The sequence below is a fragment of the Puntigrus tetrazona genome, chromosome 20, assembly GCF_018831695.1.
Source record: "Puntigrus tetrazona isolate hp1 chromosome 20, ASM1883169v1, whole genome shotgun sequence".
NCBI lineage: Eukaryota > Metazoa > Chordata > Actinopteri > Cypriniformes > Cyprinidae > Puntigrus > Puntigrus tetrazona.
Genome location: NC_056718.1, coordinates 6,304,754 through 6,321,982, shown reverse-complemented (window position 1 = coordinate 6,321,982; position 17,229 = coordinate 6,304,754). Strand labels below are relative to the sequence as shown.

Here is a 17,229-nt window from a genome sequence, read left to right as displayed (position 1 = left end):
CGCACAAATTGAATTTGCACAAATGATCATTCCCCCCACCCCCATACATGTCTCCTCTCTATATATTTATCATTACGCATCAAATTGTGTTTTCAAGACTAACATATGATTTAATTCCAAAATGCAATGCACTTATCCCAGTGTAGCTATATTAAACTGTGTACTATAAAGATTATAACTTCTCCAGATAGATTTAATTTAACTCTTAAACGTTCAATGCATTATAAAAATGATTGCATACACACAAAAATCGTATCGGCACAGAAAGAAACATACAGCAAATGCATCATCTGTTGTTTTTCGTCATTGCTTGTTTTGCTCCCTTTTTTTCTTAGTAGTTTTGCTTCTCATATTTTGCTTCTAAATGAAAATCCCAGCCCCTAAAGGAGCGGTGGTTATGTGAAAACAGTGGATTGTTTTGGCGTTTATATTTAGCGCGCAACGTGCACATTTTAGCGATGCCGTTTCGACAGTGTTCAGGGTGATTAATAACGACGTGCTGAAAATCGCGGAATACCATCACTCGCCCCCCCGCGACGCCTCCCGCGTCTCTTCCCATACATGGCCGCAGGACCCGAAAGCCTCGCGGGGGTCTCTCCTCTCCGCGCCCTTCCATTCATGGCCACTCCGCTCTCAATGGCGCCCGGGATACCAAATAAGGAGAGGGAAGTCCAGCGGGCGCCGGGCCACTCGCGGAGTATAAATTGGCCGCCACTCAAGGCGCTGTCTACCATTCACTCTCCAAGGGAACCGGCTCCTGGTGCTGATCTGGTAAGTACAGCTGCTGAAGCTTTCCGAAATGTCAGACTTCATTTAATGGGATGATCCTCTGAACGCTAGGATTTAAACTAGGTCAGTTTTGGTGCAATACCGCTGGAATTCTAATGAAAATAATTGACTGTTGTGCTAAACAAACATTTCAGAGGCTTAGGGTTGGCGGTTATGAATACTCTGGCTTTGAGTTTAAAAAAAAAAAAAAAGAAAAAAAAGTGAATGTTTTTACTTTTGAAACTTGAGGATGAGGGAGTCGAAGATGAGCGCGTCAGCGTCTCGGGAGGTATGGAAATATGCTGTCCAAAAGGTTTTTTACAGGGATGCCACAATAGAACCATTTTCGGGTTTCTCAAAGAACTTTTTATTTAACTGTGTGAAGAACCTTTGAGTAATCTGAAGAACTTTTTCCGCTGTAAAGAAGCTTTGTGGAAGTTCGTGGAATTTTGGTTCCCCAAAGAAACTTTGAAAAGTTGTTTTTCTTAGTGTGAAGAACCTTTTGAACAATGGTTCTTCCTGGAATCATAGACGCCAATAAAGAACTGTGTTTTATTTTAAGTAAGTTATGAGAAGAACTTCAGATGGTGTTGTGGTCTATTCCGAAGACTAAACATGAGCAAGTCATGAATGCATGCATTGTTCTCAGTTTGTTCATACATGTATGTGCTCCTCATTTAGACCCCCAGCTGACACCATGTGTGACGACGACGAGACCACCGCTCTTGTGTGCGACAATGGCTCCGGCCTGGTGAAGGCTGGCTTTGCCGGAGATGATGCTCCTCGCGCTGTCTTCCCATCCATCGTTGGTCGTCCTCGCCACCAGGTGCGGTGGATTTTTAATGCAAAAATCTACATTATGGCTTAATAAGTCAAATAATACACAGTTTACAACTAAAAATATTGACAACGCCTCTTTTCTAACAGGGTGTCATGGTAGGTATGGGACAGAAAGACTCCTACGTGGGAGATGAGGCTCAGAGCAAGAGAGGTATCCTGACTCTAAAATACCCAATTGAGCACGGTATTATCACCAACTGGGATGATATGGAGAAGATCTGGCACCACACCTTCTACAACGAGCTGCGTGTGGCCCCCGAGGAACATCCCACCCTGCTCACTGAAGCCCCTCTTAACCCCAAGGCCAACAGAGAGAAGATGACGCAGGTACATTAAACATCCTCAAATACTGCGCATTCACACAAAACAATGTTTAAATTCATTGATGAATGAATGATAAATAACATAACTACTTTGAGTATACGTACGTAGTGCTCATCTCAACCACTTGATGGATTTTATGATAGCAAAATTAAATAACTACAGTATATATATTATAAACATTAAGAAGATCTTCTTTAAAGCTGCTTTGTAACGATGTGTAGTGCGAAAGGTTCTGTACAAATGCATTTGATGACTTCACGAATACCTGGCATGCTTTAACGTGCAGATCATGTTCGAGACCTTCAACGTTCCCGCCATGTACGTGGCCATCCAGGCTGTGCTGTCCCTGTACGCTTCTGGCCGTACCACTGGTGAGTGTTAACACGCGCATTGAAACGTTTCATTGCTTGTAGGTTTTTCTGGAGCTTTGCAGATTTTTGTTGTTTGTAGGTATTGTGCTGGACTCTGGAGATGGCGTGACCCACAATGTGCCCATCTATGAGGGTTACGCTCTGCCCCACGCCATCATGCGTCTGGATCTGGCCGGTCGTGATCTGACTGACTACCTGATGAAGATCCTGACCGAGCGTGGCTACTCTTTTGTGACCACGGGTATGAATAAGCCGAGCTGTGTCTTCATTGGTTATTTGACCTTTAACGTGTTGTTAACACTGGAACTGTGTTCTCCCAGCTGAACGCGAGATCGTCCGTGATATCAAGGAGAAGCTGTGCTACGTCGCGCTGGACTTTGAGAATGAAATGGCCACCGCTGCTTCATCCTCTTCTCTGGAGAAGTCCTATGAGCTGCCTGATGGTCAGGTCATCACCATAGGAAACGAACGCTTCCGTTGCCCAGAGACTCTCTTCCAGCCTTCTTTCATTGGTGGGTGAAATCATATGCATTCATATAGATTTCATTTTTTCATTTTTCTAACTTATATCGCTGCATATTTCTCTTAACGAGATCTTATATACTATCAAATAATAATTCATAATTAGCTTATTTTAAATATATTTTCAGTTTGATTGAAATAATTTTTTCAATTGTAGTAATTTTGTTATTTTTATTATTATTTTATTTTTTATAATTGTATTTAGCTTTATTACTTTTTACAGTTTTAGTTTTAGTAATTTAGTTTTTTGGTGTTATTTGCCAATGCAACATTTATATTTTAATTTAATTTTTTCATTCAATAATTTATTTTATACTTTTGATGTTTTTATGTGGGTTTTAGTTTTAGTATTTTAGTACTTCAAACTTAAGTTAGTTGCCAAGAACTTTTTTCTGTTCTAATTTTTATTTTTAAAACATTTATGCTAATTATTATTATTATTACAGTTTTTGTAATGATAAACAATAGCTTTATTTTTAACTAACCAGTAGTAATTCTTTTAATATCGTTTCTAGTTTTTGTAATTTTGATGTGTTTTTTTTCCTTAATAAAAAATAAATAAATTTTACTTAATTTTTATTTAAGTTTTAGCCATTTCACTATTTCCACTTTTACATAATTTCAGTTATTTATCACAGTAACGGTTCTATTTTTGTTGTCATTGTCTATCATTTATATTATATTTTATTTTAGCTTCATTTAAAAGGTTTAGACTTAAGAATAACGCCACCGTTTTCTTCTTACCTAAGGAATGGATTCTGCTGGTATCCATGAGACCACCTACAACAGCATCATGAAGTGCGACATTGACATTCGTAAGGACTTGTATGCCAACAACGTCCTGTCTGGTGGCACCACCATGTACCCAGGTATTGCTGATCGTATGCAGAAGGAGATCACTGCTCTGGCCCCCAGCACCATGAAGATCAAGGTATTCAGATCTCCCGTCTTCTTCCAAGCCTAATTCAGTTTAGCGAGATGTTTGATTTGTACCCATCACTGTCTTCTTCCTGACAGATCATCGCTCCCCCTGAGCGTAAGTACTCCGTCTGGATCGGCGGCTCCATCCTGGCTTCCCTGTCCACCTTCCAGCAAATGTGGATCAGCAAGCAGGAATACGATGAGGCTGGCCCATCCATCGTCCACAGGAAGTGCTTCTAAGATACCCTTATCACGCGACAGATTACGAAATCCTCAACATTACCTCCGCCCGTTAACGCGCGCAGGCAGATTTCGCCTTTGTTTTTCCTTGTACAGTATGTTTACACCAAAGTGCAATTTGTTTGTAGTTATTTACTGGATCATAAATACATTTGTACGTGCATATTTATTGGTTTTTAAATAAACAAGACCGGGAAATTCGTCAAGAAATCGTTTCTTCTTCAGAAGTGTCACTATTTCAGATTGCCTTTAATTATTCTTAATAATTTACTACAAAATAAAAAAGTACTTTGTTCATTAAAACAGTGAATACAAGATTTCATAAAAGCCGTCTGTGATGGATTCATATTTGCGACTTCAATTAGCACCCGGTGTAAAAATAGCTGCAGCGCACTAGGAGGTAGAGGGAGATCAGAGGAAAACGCGGCTCATTGTCAAGATGCCCTCTTCGGGCTTAGGGAGGTTTTATTTTTATCTTACCTGCGCTATAAATATGTGCAAACATTGATTGCCCAGTGTTGAATTTTGCAGCTTCAGTTATGGGTTGGATCCTAGCAGGGATATCCCGTGTTGTCATTAATTGTTTTTATCTCTCAATCCTTGTGGGTAGTCCTAAAGCGATTACTCACCGGAGTAGGTTCACGGCAGGCGTTACCACAAATAGGCCTACCTCTTCATCGCCTGCGGGAGAGCGCGAGTGAGGGTTAAGGGACTGTGCTCGATGTGAGAAGTTCAGCCTGGCCTAGACCGGCGTGCAATCGTGTTTTGTGCAGAACAGAAAGCATACTTTTTATTCGCAAAGGGCGGGTTTGAAGGGGTATCTGCTAAACGAATTGATATGGAGGTCGTTTTTGGGGAGGTCCTGTGTTCGAGGTCCTGTGCTACACCTTAGTTAGACACTATATTGAATTTATCATGAAGGAAAACAAGGCTTTGAGGAACATACAGGCCTTACAACAACACACTGTTTTTGTCAGTTTTTTTCTGTATTATTATTATTATTAATTATTATTATTATTATTATTTAAAAAATTTTGTATCAGCTGAACAATCGGTAATAAAAGGCATTGTATTTCTATCCTTCACTGCCTCGTTTTCACTCCTGTCACAAGTTGTGGGGGAAGTTTGACAACTCTATTGTCATTTTGTACCTCCAGCTAAACTGAATCTAATACACCTTTTAACGCCTTCTGTCTTGTAATATACAGTAAAGGGATATATAATCACAGTGCATGTTACGTTTTATCGACGCGCCTCCCGAAATCGATGGATTTTGCCAAAAGCCTGCTTGAAAAGTTTCTAAAATTAGCACGACGTCACCACCTCCTCGGTCCTTCACTATTAGTTTATTTTATTTTTTATACAACTATTAAGACTGCCAAATTCCAAATAAATTCCCAATAAAAAAATGTTTTAATTGACATATTTTTGTTTTTATCAGACAACGCGATTCATAATATATATATATATATATATATATATATATATATATATATATATATATATATATATATATATATATATATATATATAATTTTTTTAATTTAATTTTATTTATTTTGGCATTTACTAAAATATATAATATATTTAAATATATGACAGCTCCTTAAGTAACTTTAAAGCCACTATGTTAAAAGCTTGCATTAATAAAAGTCGCTGTAATTTGGTGACAAAATCTCCAAAGTCAAAACACTGATGTCGCGACGCGAAAGCGGCGTGCGTAAACTGTTGCTATGGTGACCCAGCTCTTTCAGCAAACTCTACTTCTGTTCGTCAGCGTTTCGGTGGCAATCGAGAGTCGCGCGCTCCGGTCAGCTCGTAATCCGAGACGTCGGGAAGCCCCGTGTACTTTCTTTGCCGGGGTTCAAGCCTTAATTACCCCCCCATGATCCGCGCCCTGTTTATTAGACAAACACTATCTCTAAACTCTAATCTCCCATCCTGTCACGATAGTGAGTGTGTGTGTGTGTGTGTGTGTGTGTCGCCGGAGACAGACCTCCCCAGTGATTTGAGTTCATCACCAATGATTTTTATTACGGATTAATCAGGGCATCTCTGGCATATTCGGGGAATAATGAAACGGAGAAATCCTGCTGTTCTGATTTCTCTCCAACAACCTGTCTGCGCGTGACGCGGGGGGAGGAGGAGGGGGGGGGGCAGTCTACTTAAAGCGGGATTAGCACGAGCCAAACATTATACTCCCCTCCGTTCAGGCTCAGAGCGACCTATCGTCCTGCGCGCGAGACAGAAAATAGGAGGGCTTTAGACTAATCAGGACCTCAGACGAGTGCGCCCTCCGGAGCGAGGCGTGGAAGACAAGGTGCACGGCGGCGACTAATCAATGCACTCGGCCGACACTACACTCGCCTTCGGAGCGGAACAGTAGCTCGGCGTTTGATTTTACACGCTCCACTGTGTTACATCGTCTCCGAATGAACAGCCATGGGGGAATGGACAATTCTCGAGCGTCTCCTGGAGGCGGCTGTCCAACAGCACTCTACTATGATCGGGAGGTGAGAAAAAAAAAAAAAAAAAAAGTAGAAAATGGTTATCGATCGCTTTGCACGTTAAAAGAAAAACCCTGAGGTCGTTACGCGGTGACCCTTCTGAATAGGGGCGATTGGCTGTCGGACGTTGCGAAGGAACTGAGATCGCTGTTGCTGCTGTTATAGTTATTGCTGCAACAAAGCTTTTTTGCGCCATCGGTGAGATTGCCGTTTCGTGTCAGGTCCGATTTGCTTTCAAAGAAATGTTGTGCGCGCCCTGCGTGGCTGGAAGCGCGCTTTCGCCCCGTGGAGAGAGTTTCAGCACTGGACAGCTCCCCGCGACCAAAAGAACAGAAAACCAAACGCTTAAAAGCCGTCAGCCTGTTAACCGTCGCGAACAAAAACAAGGTTAGATAGGGCAGACATCGCGTGCGGTTTTACAGTAAAAACTATGAAAAGTGTTAAAAGTATAAAGTGCCTTAAAAATAGCGCCGGTAAAGAAAAAAAAACGTTCGGTGAGTGTACAGTCGTACAGTAAATCAGTTAAAAGTCACCTCTTAAATTTACGATGGAAATCAGTGCAAGGGCGTTCACGTGTAGAAGTCCGCGCGTGACACGTCGCGTTTCAATAAAATACCACCGACTCATTTTTTTCCCTAATCAGTCATGCAGTTAGTCACACTCAGTCATAGTTGTTTAGTAAATGTATATAACGTTATTCTAGCGCCGTGTGTGTCACCACGTAACGTTGCTTCGTGTGATGTATATAAACGAACGCTGTATGCTGCGCGCATTTACGCACTCTGGACGTACGGGCTATTTTTCCAGGGGTTTCGCATTTGGTAAAACTGGATTCGTGTGGTCTTGTGTTTAACAGTATGCACCGGCATATGTAGAGCAGAGCTTAGTAGTTAGGCAAAATATGTGTATTGTTACAGAATTTCTAGCAATCACAATAGGACTTTTTATTGTCATATATATAATATTATTATATGTTTTATTTATCTTTTATTCAGTTTGTAAGTGCTTCATATTCCTTTGCTTAACTGCTTGAGAACACTGTAGCATACACACTATGTAAACTCAAATATTTCTGCCCTTATGTTTAGGATCCTACTGACAGTGGTGGTGATCTTCCGGATTCTAATCGTGGCAATAGTGGGAGAGACCGTGTACGACGACGAGCAGTCCATGTTCGTGTGTAACACTTTACAGCCAGGCTGTAACCAAGCTTGCTATGACAAAGCATTCCCAATATCTCACATCAGATACTGGGTGTTCCAGATCATCATGGTTTGCACACCCAGTCTGTGCTTCATCACGTACTCGGTGCATCAGTCGGCCAAACAGAAGGAGCGGAGATACTCCACGGTCTACCTGTCCCTAGACAAAGATCCCGATTCAATGAAACGAGACGACAGCAAAAAGATCAAAAACACCATCGTGAACGGAGTACTTCAGAACACGGAAAACTCCACCAAAGAATCCGAGCCTGACTGCTTGGAAGTGAAAGAGATCCCCAGCTCAGCCATGAGAACTACCAAATCTAAAATGAGAAGACAAGAGGGCATCTCAAGGTTTTACATCATTCAGGTGGTCTTCAGGAACGCGCTGGAGATCGGCTTCTTGGTGGGCCAGTATTTCTTGTACGGATTCAACGTTCCCGCCGTGTACGAGTGCGACCGCTACCCTTGCATCAAAGACGTCGAATGCTACGTTTCGAGGCCCACTGAGAAAACCGTGTTCCTGGTCTTCATGTTCGCGGTCAGTGGGATTTGCGTGGTGCTCAACCTCGCAGAACTCAATCACCTGGGCTGGAGGAAAATTAAAACGGCGGTCAGGGGGGTTCAGGCCAGGAGGAAGTCCATTTACGAGATCAGAAACAAGGACTTACCGCGCATGAGCATGCCCAATTTCGGCCGCACCCAGTCGAGTGACTCGGCCTACGTCTAATGCTCCCTCATCAGTAGTCCATCAGAGCAGAGGTGCTCGGTCCCGGTCCAGGAAGACCTCAGGATGCACATTTGGGATGAAGCACGCAGTCCGAGTCTTAGAGCCTTTGTTCTAAATGAATAGGAAGGAAAATTCTGTCATGATTTACTCCACCTCCAAATCTGTGTGGCTTTCTTTCTTCTGTGCAACGCGAAAGAAAGTTTTGGTCCATGCAATGACAAAACACCGGACCCCATTGACCCCTTACCAATATTTGAATTTACTATGTACAAAATATCTCCATTTGTGGTCTGCAGAACAACATTAGAGTAAGTCGTGACAGAACTTTCCAATGGCGTCCAAATGCATTTCTGAAGGCCCCCGGGACTAGGATTCTATTACTCTAACCGCCGCATTCAATTATATACAAGAAAAGTTATGTTATGAACTGTTCATCTCGCCTCTTTCGTGGTGGGGTGGATGGATATTATTTGTCTGTTATGGACAACCCAGAACAAACGGACCAAACGTTTGTTTCTTATCAGTTACTGAAGGGCACTGATGCAACTTTTTTTATTGGTCAGAACGGAAAGCTTGCGATGAGTTTTATGTCTTCGTTCACACGATCAGCCGAAACCCGAAATATGTTTTGCACTAAATATGGATTTAAAGAAGCCAAAACGAACCCGAATTGTGCTGTGAAGGTCTTTTGTTTCATTATATTGTATTCTCATTCTGGTTTTAGCTCGCACATGTGATAGTTTCAGTTTACTCACCGCAACTAGTTAGACCGCTGATCACATATGTTTATCTGTACTATATGAATCATATCTCTCTTCTGGCTTAGATAGATTGGCATCTTTAATGATTTGGTTGCCTGTGCTTGCACCACTGACCTTAACGTAAGTTATCATTCCGTTATATTTAAGCTGACTTGCAGATAAGTAGCCGGAGAAACTGGCCAATGCTGCATAACGCTCAACTGTCTATTTTTTGTATTTATTTATTTATTTTATTTATTAATGTATTGGATTTATTTATTTATTTTGACACCAAAGCGCCCATTGCTTTCATTTGTGGGAAACAGATATATTGCTTTTATGTATTCAAGTGCCATATGTGTACATAGATATATACATATTATAGTATATTGTAATCCTTTATCATGAGATATGAATTCCATGAACTCTTTGCGTGGACCGTTTTAAAAGGACGTCCTATCCCTTTAAATGTGAGACGTTTGGGAATGGAAGAGTGAGGGGAGGGGGATAAATCATCCATCCATATTTTACATTCATGGAAAATACGATACTACATTTAAAGAACATATAAAGCACAGTTGATCAGAAATCAGTGAATAAGGGGTTGACATTCACTTCCCCTGGTGCTTCTATTTCTCAAAACAGTGATGTTAGCAACTATGTGAGATGAAAAAAAAAAAATAAATCTAATAATAAATTATGGAATTCATGACTAAAAAAAGCCGTGTGATTTGCATTGCTTCCTTTACGATATAGAGCTGGAGTTTTAGCGTAATGCATCAGCAGAAAGTGCCATTCTCCTCAGGGATTGAGCTCCCTGTCATCTTCCTCATGAATCAACTTCCTGTCAGGTCAGTTAGTTGAAACGCTTGCATGTATTTTTTTGACCGGTTCAGCAGCGCAGTGCTTAAATTTGATCCGGGCGCCATAATTCTACCTGTCCAGATTCAGTCATGCTGACACAATGACAGAGGCTTCCTCTCGGGCCGGTGCCATGGGCGCAGCATCGTTGTGTTACGCGGAGGTCCGGTCCCTGCAGAAGCCGCGGCGGCCCTTGTGCCAAGGTCACAGAGAAAGTGCTGAACGCTGCAGCCGGTGGCCTCAAACCGGGATTTCTCTCTGCTGACAGATCGGGAGAGGCCTGAGACTCACAAAAGTGCCAAGATGACTCTTCAGCAGAGAGGAGGGGGTGGGAAAACCAGGCCCAAGCATCCTGACAGATCAATTTGGAATTCAGCAGGGACCTGAGATTCCTCTTTGACACAACACAAACAGTGAAGGTCCAACCTGACAGGACATCGGTGGAGGCTGTCCGTGTGTGTGTGCGCGCGTGTCTTGTACAATTTCAGACTGTCCTCTTTTACCCTCGCTTTCATTAGTTCCTTCTAAAAAAAAAAAAAAAAAAAAAAAAAAAAGTCCTCCAGAACTTGTTCTCTGGTGCATTTCAAGAAAATCAATTCTGCTGTATGGCGGAATTATGGCATAAAAAGATTAAACCAAATCTCATTTTTAGGGGAAACCAAATCTCATTATCTTTTAAACCGTTGTTGAGATGTGTAATAACCTTAAAATGTATATTAAGTCACATTTAGGAATTCATCAGATACCAAAATAAGGATCAAAGGACGAAAAAAGAATCCAAGTGAAATTTAATATAAAATTAAACTAAAAACAAATATTTCACTAAAAGTATTATAATTATGTTCATGTAATGCATATATATATATATATATATATATATATATATATATATATATATATATATATATATATATATATATTCATAAAAAAAAGCTTGCTACATAAGAATATAATAAACTACTAATATTTTTAAATGAACGAAGAAAGTTTAATAAATAAGAAGATCTTTTGCTACCTCAGAAAGACACCTGTGTGTACTCGATTGATCACAATCATTGTAGAATGAAAAAAGAAAAAACAGTTCGGAGAAAAACTCTAGCATGATTTATTCGCAGATGCACCTTGGTTTGATATTTTGTATATTATACTAATAAATTCATCCATTTTTAAGTGTGCCTTAAATATTTATGTGGTTTATGAATTTTATTATCTATTATTTACATTTTACCCTGTTAGTCTACATTTAAATCATGCCCCAAACAAATAAATTAGTAACTTGTTAACAATTCAAATGTGGAACATTGAAGCAATTCAAAGGATCGCGTGCTGGTTTATTTTTAGCTCTCAGTCAGACTTAGTACTGTGCAATGCTTAGAAAGCGTTTTGAATAATTCAGGCTCGATATACTGCCACAAGCTGTAATTCTCTAAAGCAGGTTAGGGAATGCTGATGCTTAGAACACCCCCCAAAAGATCCCCTCCGCCTCCTCATCTATGAAGCTTAATAAAAGATTAAGGCAAAAGAGCGCCAATGCAAACCTTGACGAAAGCACAGAAGTGTCCTTGAGCATTAGAAAAGTGAGCCTGAGACGTGCGTGACGTGGACAGGTTATGATATATTTGAACAGATTTTTAAAAAGGAACAGAAAAGTGACGCAACACGGTACTAATAGTACATAAAAACACAATATTGTAACGCACCACCAAGGTTACATTTGATGAATCATTTTGAACGAGAATGGCATCTGTAAAGATAATTATATAGATGAAGATATTATAGCATCCACACAAACATACCATAACATTTTGTTCATTTTGTGCCAATTTAAAGCAACCGTATGTGGTTGTGTGCATTTTTTTAGGGATGGGTATTGATCCTAAATTATGTGTACTGTGTAATAACAACCATACACAAATTGAAAGCTTATTTATTCAGCTTTTAGATGATGTAAATCTCAATTTTTTAAAAAAAAATCACATGTATACAGGTTGCTTTAAAGGCTTAGGCTCTAAATTCAAGAGCATTCCGACTGACTGTCCATATTTTTATTAGTTTATGAAGCAAAAATTGTTCTGGAAGTGATTCCAAGAATGCCTCAAATAATCTTTGGAAAATTAGAAAGTTTTTATAAATCTTTGTTATTTATTGTCCTTGGAGTGAACAGGCCTAAATTGTTCAACTGGGTATAAGGTCATCTGCACTGGGCCTCTCATGCATCCATTGGCAACCAACCCATCAGACGTCCGGTTATGATCTAGGCATCGTGCCTGACCATCAGGGTCTCATTAGACTGCCAGACATGAGCCCATGTAAATATACTGGCGTAATAACCAAAACAATTCACGGCATCTGCGATAGAGTTCAAACGTGTCAAACCATCGGTGTAGACTGAGGCATCCAAAAGCCTGTCTGATCTGAGATGCTGTCATCAGCCGTCAGTCAGGGATTTCCGGCAAAGTCATCAGAATCACAAAGTCACAGTCAGCAAGAACAGCTGCCAAAACGCAACAGTAAAACAACATGGGCATTTTTGTTCATCCAAGACATGCATGAAGTTCCCACAATGCTAAAAAAAATAAATAAATACACTGCGACACACTTGATGCTATACATGGAGAAAAAGAAAGGCGGTATTTTTTTTTCTCTGTGGTAAAAATAGTTCTGCTGAGAATGGCTTAGTTAAAGAGAAACCAAAGACAAACCCAAAGGTTGTGGATTCCAAGGCCAGACGGGGCAATTCATAAGCTACCACCACTGTGTCCTTGAACGGGGCACTTAATCTCAGGTTGGCCCAGGTGAAGCCTTCTAAGAAAGACGCTGCTGTGTCTTCTTAGAGCAAAAATACTGACAAGATCTTAACATCTGAAGAAAGAGCATTGTGGTGGTTGCTATAGTCTTTCTACAGTAGGTGATTGCTAAGAAGTTTGGTTTTGCGAAAACATTCTCAGAAGTTCGTAAGGAACTAATATGGTGTTCTGGTAGATGCTATAGTGTTTATTGGCTTCTTGGAAGTTGCCAGGCTATTCTGCAGGTTGTTAAAATGCTTGGTTGTAAGTGGTTTGTAGATGTTTTTGGTGTTGCGAAAGGTCTTCTGGATGGTTTCTTGGGTCTTCCTCTGCAGTTCTGGTCACTGTTAAAGTGTTGTTAAGGTGTTCCCAGTGGTTTGTAGGATAGTGGTCTTCTAATCCTTTGCTGTATGGGTCCTGGGTGGTTTTAAGGTGGTTGCTAGGGTGCCATTTGGCGTTGCTAAGCTCTTCTGAGTGGTTTCTTGGGTGTTGCTAGGCAGTTCTTGTGGTTGCTATACTGTTTTTGTTTGATTTTTAAGGTGGTTTGTAGGACGGTGGTGAGCTAGTGATTTCTGCATGGGTTTTGGTCGGTTTTTAAGCGATTGCTAGATTGTCTGTTTCATGCCGCTTTGATTTTCTGAGTGGGTTCTTTAGTGCTGCTAGGCAGCTCTGGTGAAAGTTATGGCGGTGCTAAGTGGTTGCTTATGTGTTTTGGGCTCTGCTAAGTAGTTCTGGTAGATAATATATGGTGCTAGGTGATTGTTAAAGTGTTATGAATGGTTTTGGGGTTGTGATGTTAAGATTGGTTTCAACACTGCTAGGGTTTCGTATGGGTTTTGTAGTTTATACTGGGGTAGTTGCTACAGTGCTCTGAGTGGTTCATAGAGTGTTTTAGGTGTAGTTAGTTGCTCAGTTATTCTGATTGGTTTATAGGGGTTTGCTTGTGTTTCCTCCGGTGCTGAAGTTCTTATAATGGGCTTCATGGTTGTTGCTATGTTGTTCTAGATGATGCTCTAGTGTCTCTGTGATTGCCAAGGTGTTCTCATGAGTTGTTCAGGTATTGCTAATTGGTTGCTAAGGACATCTGAATGTTTCATGGCTGTTGAGAAGCTCAGAGGCATGTTGATTTGCTATGTGATTTCTAGGACACTGCTAGGATATTCTGGCGGGTTTTATACTGTTAGTAGATGGATAGTCAGGTCTTCTGAGAGGTTGCAATGATATTGCTAGAGTTGCCAATGTTTTTTATGGTGTTATGAGTGACTAGGGTGTATGATTGCTGCAGCTAAACAAGCCCAAATTCAAATACTGGCATGCAATTTGATCCCAATATATGTATATGGTCATTACAAGCAATCTCCATACCACAAACCCAGCAGAAGGTAGAGAACCAACACTACTGAAAGTACAATGTCTGTTAAGTCAAACAGACAGCTCCATTTTTCACTGATTAAAAACTGCTTAAATTCTCCATCTGTTTTAGATCATTTTCTTTGACAACTAGCTTTCGTCCAACGAACAGTTGCCAAGTCTTCCTGGTGAAATCTAATTAGAATCCCACAAATCTCATTGGAGCACAATGGCTGGGCCTTAAGTCACCTGCCAAAACACTGGTACAAGCCCAAGGGGATTAGAAAGTCTTGCAGAGGCTTAAGCCCATGGGCCCTTTCCAGCCCACACCATCCTCCAACACCAAGGCCTTCATTCAGAGTACATCCCATCTTTTCACAGTGGGGTAACATAATCTTCCTGTGTAAGATGCAGGGATCAAAGGTATTACCTCTTTTAGGGGACTCTGAGATGACATTGAAGCTCCCATCAAGTCTCCGGTTGTGTAAGACACGATTGGCTAGCGGTCGCTGATTTGCCAAACCAATCAAAAAGGAAATCCTTGATATTGTTCAGGATTGTGCTCATTAGACAAGATGCACCTGAGCCTCTTAAGAGTGCTGAGGATCTCTAGCAAAGCTGGATTTACCACACAAGCGTAAACCAGTTAAAGACATCTACTATTTCTCAAAACCGCATGACGCATCTTTCCGCAAGAAGGTAAGGGCAATCAAAACAGGAACATTTAGTCATTCCAAAGACACGTTCAATAATATTGTTATCAGACGGTTATGACGAAATGCTTCGGTTTCGAGTGCTTATATGTTTAAGTTATTAAATTATTATTATTTGCGTGTAATAAAATGTGTCACTGCCAAACTTCATCATGTTAAAAAGACAAGGATTTACAGCTTGTTTGGGTTCTATCTCAGACAGTCACTTTACCTGCTAACCAATAATCTACTTATGTAATTATCTCTTAGCTAGTTAGATCATTCTGGAGATACTCTTAGTAAAGCATGATATGTAGGCTGACTCAGTAATCATTTATTCCAGATATCTCTTTCCGACAATGGATCAGTCTGGGTCAGAACTCAGTTAAATAACACTTACACTTACTTCTTTTTATACATTACAGCTTATTAGAGTTTCATCGTAATATTCATGCTTCTCAGGACAAATGAGAGCTTTAATTAAGATGTGTCCAACAGTGCCACATTTTTCAAGTCTTTTTAAATAAGTCTACTTAGAAAAAAGCATCTATAGTTTGAGTGGCTGAGGACAAAAGGCATATGTGAGCGGGTCGAGTGATGCTGGGCGGTTTTGATGAGGTTATTTTGGAAATGTAATAGGTTACAGATTACAAAACGGCCTAAAATTTTAAAATGCAATAAAAAAAATGTCTTCCTTTTCTAAATGTCTAACCAATGTTTTCAATTTCATCACTTTAATCAAGATTATAATAGTTAACATTATTATAGAAGTATAAAAATAAAGCATATACATAAATCAAATAGAAAATGACACTGTTATTAAATAAGCACGTGTCCTACTCTGCGTCCTAAACCATTAATCCAAAAATAAATCCATCTGTATGCGTGTGGAAATATGTATTACCCCCTTAGTAACCGTAATTTTTGTATTCTTAGTAACTTACACTGATTACAGCTACATTTATTTTGGGTAACACTTTATTTAAAGTGTCAATGTTACCTACTTACTATTATAATATCAATAATTCTCCATGATTAAATGCAAGTAACCCTAATCCTTCGCCATTTCGCCACCAGAAGATGCACATCTGCTTTGGCACCGAATGAACAGGAAACTCATTTCTTACAGTTTCTCTGTGCACACAGGTAGTTTCTGAGTGGATATGACGTGGCTGCATATTAAAATTAATGTTGCGCTGTTGTCTTTATGCCGTTTTCCCCATGTAATTTTTGCTCTGGAAGTGGCTTTCCACCTCACACGCACATCACTGGAATTACCCCTCTTGAGGAGGCATCGTGAGAGGCGGGTTAATTTCCATAAAGCCTGACATATTAAATCCCCTCAAGTTCCCGCAAGTCCCTTGTGACAGCAATTCTCCTCGGAGACTTCCTGTTTGTGTTGTAATTACTCCGCGGTGGATAGCCGGAATATCATAGTGACTGAGTGTCTGAACAAATGAGCGAGCGCACAAAGGGAACGGCGCCGCTGAGAGAGAGAGAGAGAGAGAGAGAGCTTCCTTTTGCTCTGCATCCTGCAGCATCTCTGAAGGGAGACCTGGAAGAGCGGTCGTCATTCGGGCCCGCCGCAGCTGTTCAAGCCTGTGTTCCCGCTCGCCCGCTTTTCCTCTCTAATCCTCCGTCAGAATACAGCGGGTCACGTGATTCTCGCTCTCTGCCTGCATTAGCTACAATAAATGAGAATTGAAAGGGACTCATCTGCATTAGAACATCATACGCTCGTTAAAAAGCGCTTATCACGCTCCTAATGCTATCAGAGGTTTCACGCCGCTCGTTCATTTTGTAATTGCGTTAATCAAAATATCTGTATCCGTGGCCTGAAACCTTCATAACCGATCGGTTCTACTGCGTGGTCTTACTTATTAAACATTTATAGCTCACCGTAAAAAAAAATTATGCCATCATTTTACTCTCAGTTGTTGTTGCTGCTGTTTTTGTTCTTCATAAAGATCGAATATTTATTGCTATCTTGGATCCCATTAACTGTTCACTGCATGGGCTTTTCACTTTCGCAGAACTTTGGCTAAAATTGGGGCAATTTCTTTCAAAATTATTCACGAAGGTGTCTTCAGCGACGTCATTGGAATGTTCATTTCAAGGTTTCTGGGGTTTAATGACATACAAAACATTACTTATTCATACAACTTTCGTCAAATATTAACACTGAAATGTTTCGAACATTTATAGAACATGCAGAAAGAATGCTTTCAGAACTTAACGGGAATATTAGCAAAGCAGTTGCATTCTGAACGGATGTTAAAAGAAGTTATATGGAGTTGTTTCGTTTATAAATGTTATTAATGTTGTTTCAGAATGTTCTGAGAATTTCTGATTTCTCTAAAATTTACAAAAAACAG

The 17,229-nt window shown here is 40.3% G+C and overlaps 2 protein-coding genes across 2 annotated transcripts; both read left to right on the top strand.

Annotated features, from left to right (window-relative positions):
- Positions 1 to 703: 703 nt before the first annotated feature.
- On the top strand, positions 704 to 4,184 carry actc2 (actin, alpha, cardiac muscle 2). Its single transcript, XM_043219941.1, has 8 exons — positions 704 to 771; positions 1,450 to 1,594; positions 1,696 to 1,935; positions 2,219 to 2,303; positions 2,383 to 2,544; positions 2,624 to 2,815; positions 3,575 to 3,756; positions 3,843 to 4,184. Exons 2-8 carry the CDS (start codon positions 1,466 to 1,468, stop codon positions 3,984 to 3,986), a joined length of 1,134 nt encoding a protein of 377 aa, XP_043075876.1. The 5' UTR covers positions 704 to 771; positions 1,450 to 1,465; the 3' UTR covers positions 3,987 to 4,184.
- A 1,984-nt stretch (positions 4,185 to 6,168) lies between these two features.
- On the top strand, positions 6,169 to 9,653 carry gjd2b (gap junction protein delta 2b). Its single transcript, XM_043218868.1, has 2 exons — positions 6,169 to 6,499; positions 7,582 to 9,653. Exons 1-2 carry the CDS (start codon positions 6,429 to 6,431, stop codon positions 8,423 to 8,425), a joined length of 915 nt encoding a protein of 304 aa, XP_043074803.1. The 5' UTR covers positions 6,169 to 6,428; the 3' UTR covers positions 8,426 to 9,653.
- Positions 9,654 to 17,229: the final 7,576 nt, after the last annotated feature.

What these genes read in the sequence shown, in the direction of transcription:
- gjd2b (XM_043218868.1), top strand. Translation starts at nt 6,429, where the DNA reads ATGGGGGAATGGACAATTCTCGAGCGTCTCCTGGAGGCGGCTGTCCAA. An exon ending in CACTCTACTATGATCGGGAG is followed by an intron (nt 6,500 to 7,581) that starts GTGAGAAAAAAA and finishes CCTTATGTTTAG; the next exon opens with GATCCTACTGACAGTGGTGG.
- actc2 (XM_043219941.1), top strand. Translation starts at nt 1,466, where the DNA reads ATGTGTGACGACGACGAGACCACCGCTCTTGTGTGCGACAATGGCTCC. An exon ending in TTGGTCGTCCTCGCCACCAG is followed by an intron (nt 1,595 to 1,695) that starts GTGCGGTGGATT and finishes CTTTTCTAACAG; the next exon opens with GGTGTCATGGTAGGTATGGG. An exon ending in ACAGAGAGAAGATGACGCAG is followed by an intron (nt 1,936 to 2,218) that starts GTACATTAAACA and finishes TTTAACGTGCAG; the next exon opens with ATCATGTTCGAGACCTTCAA.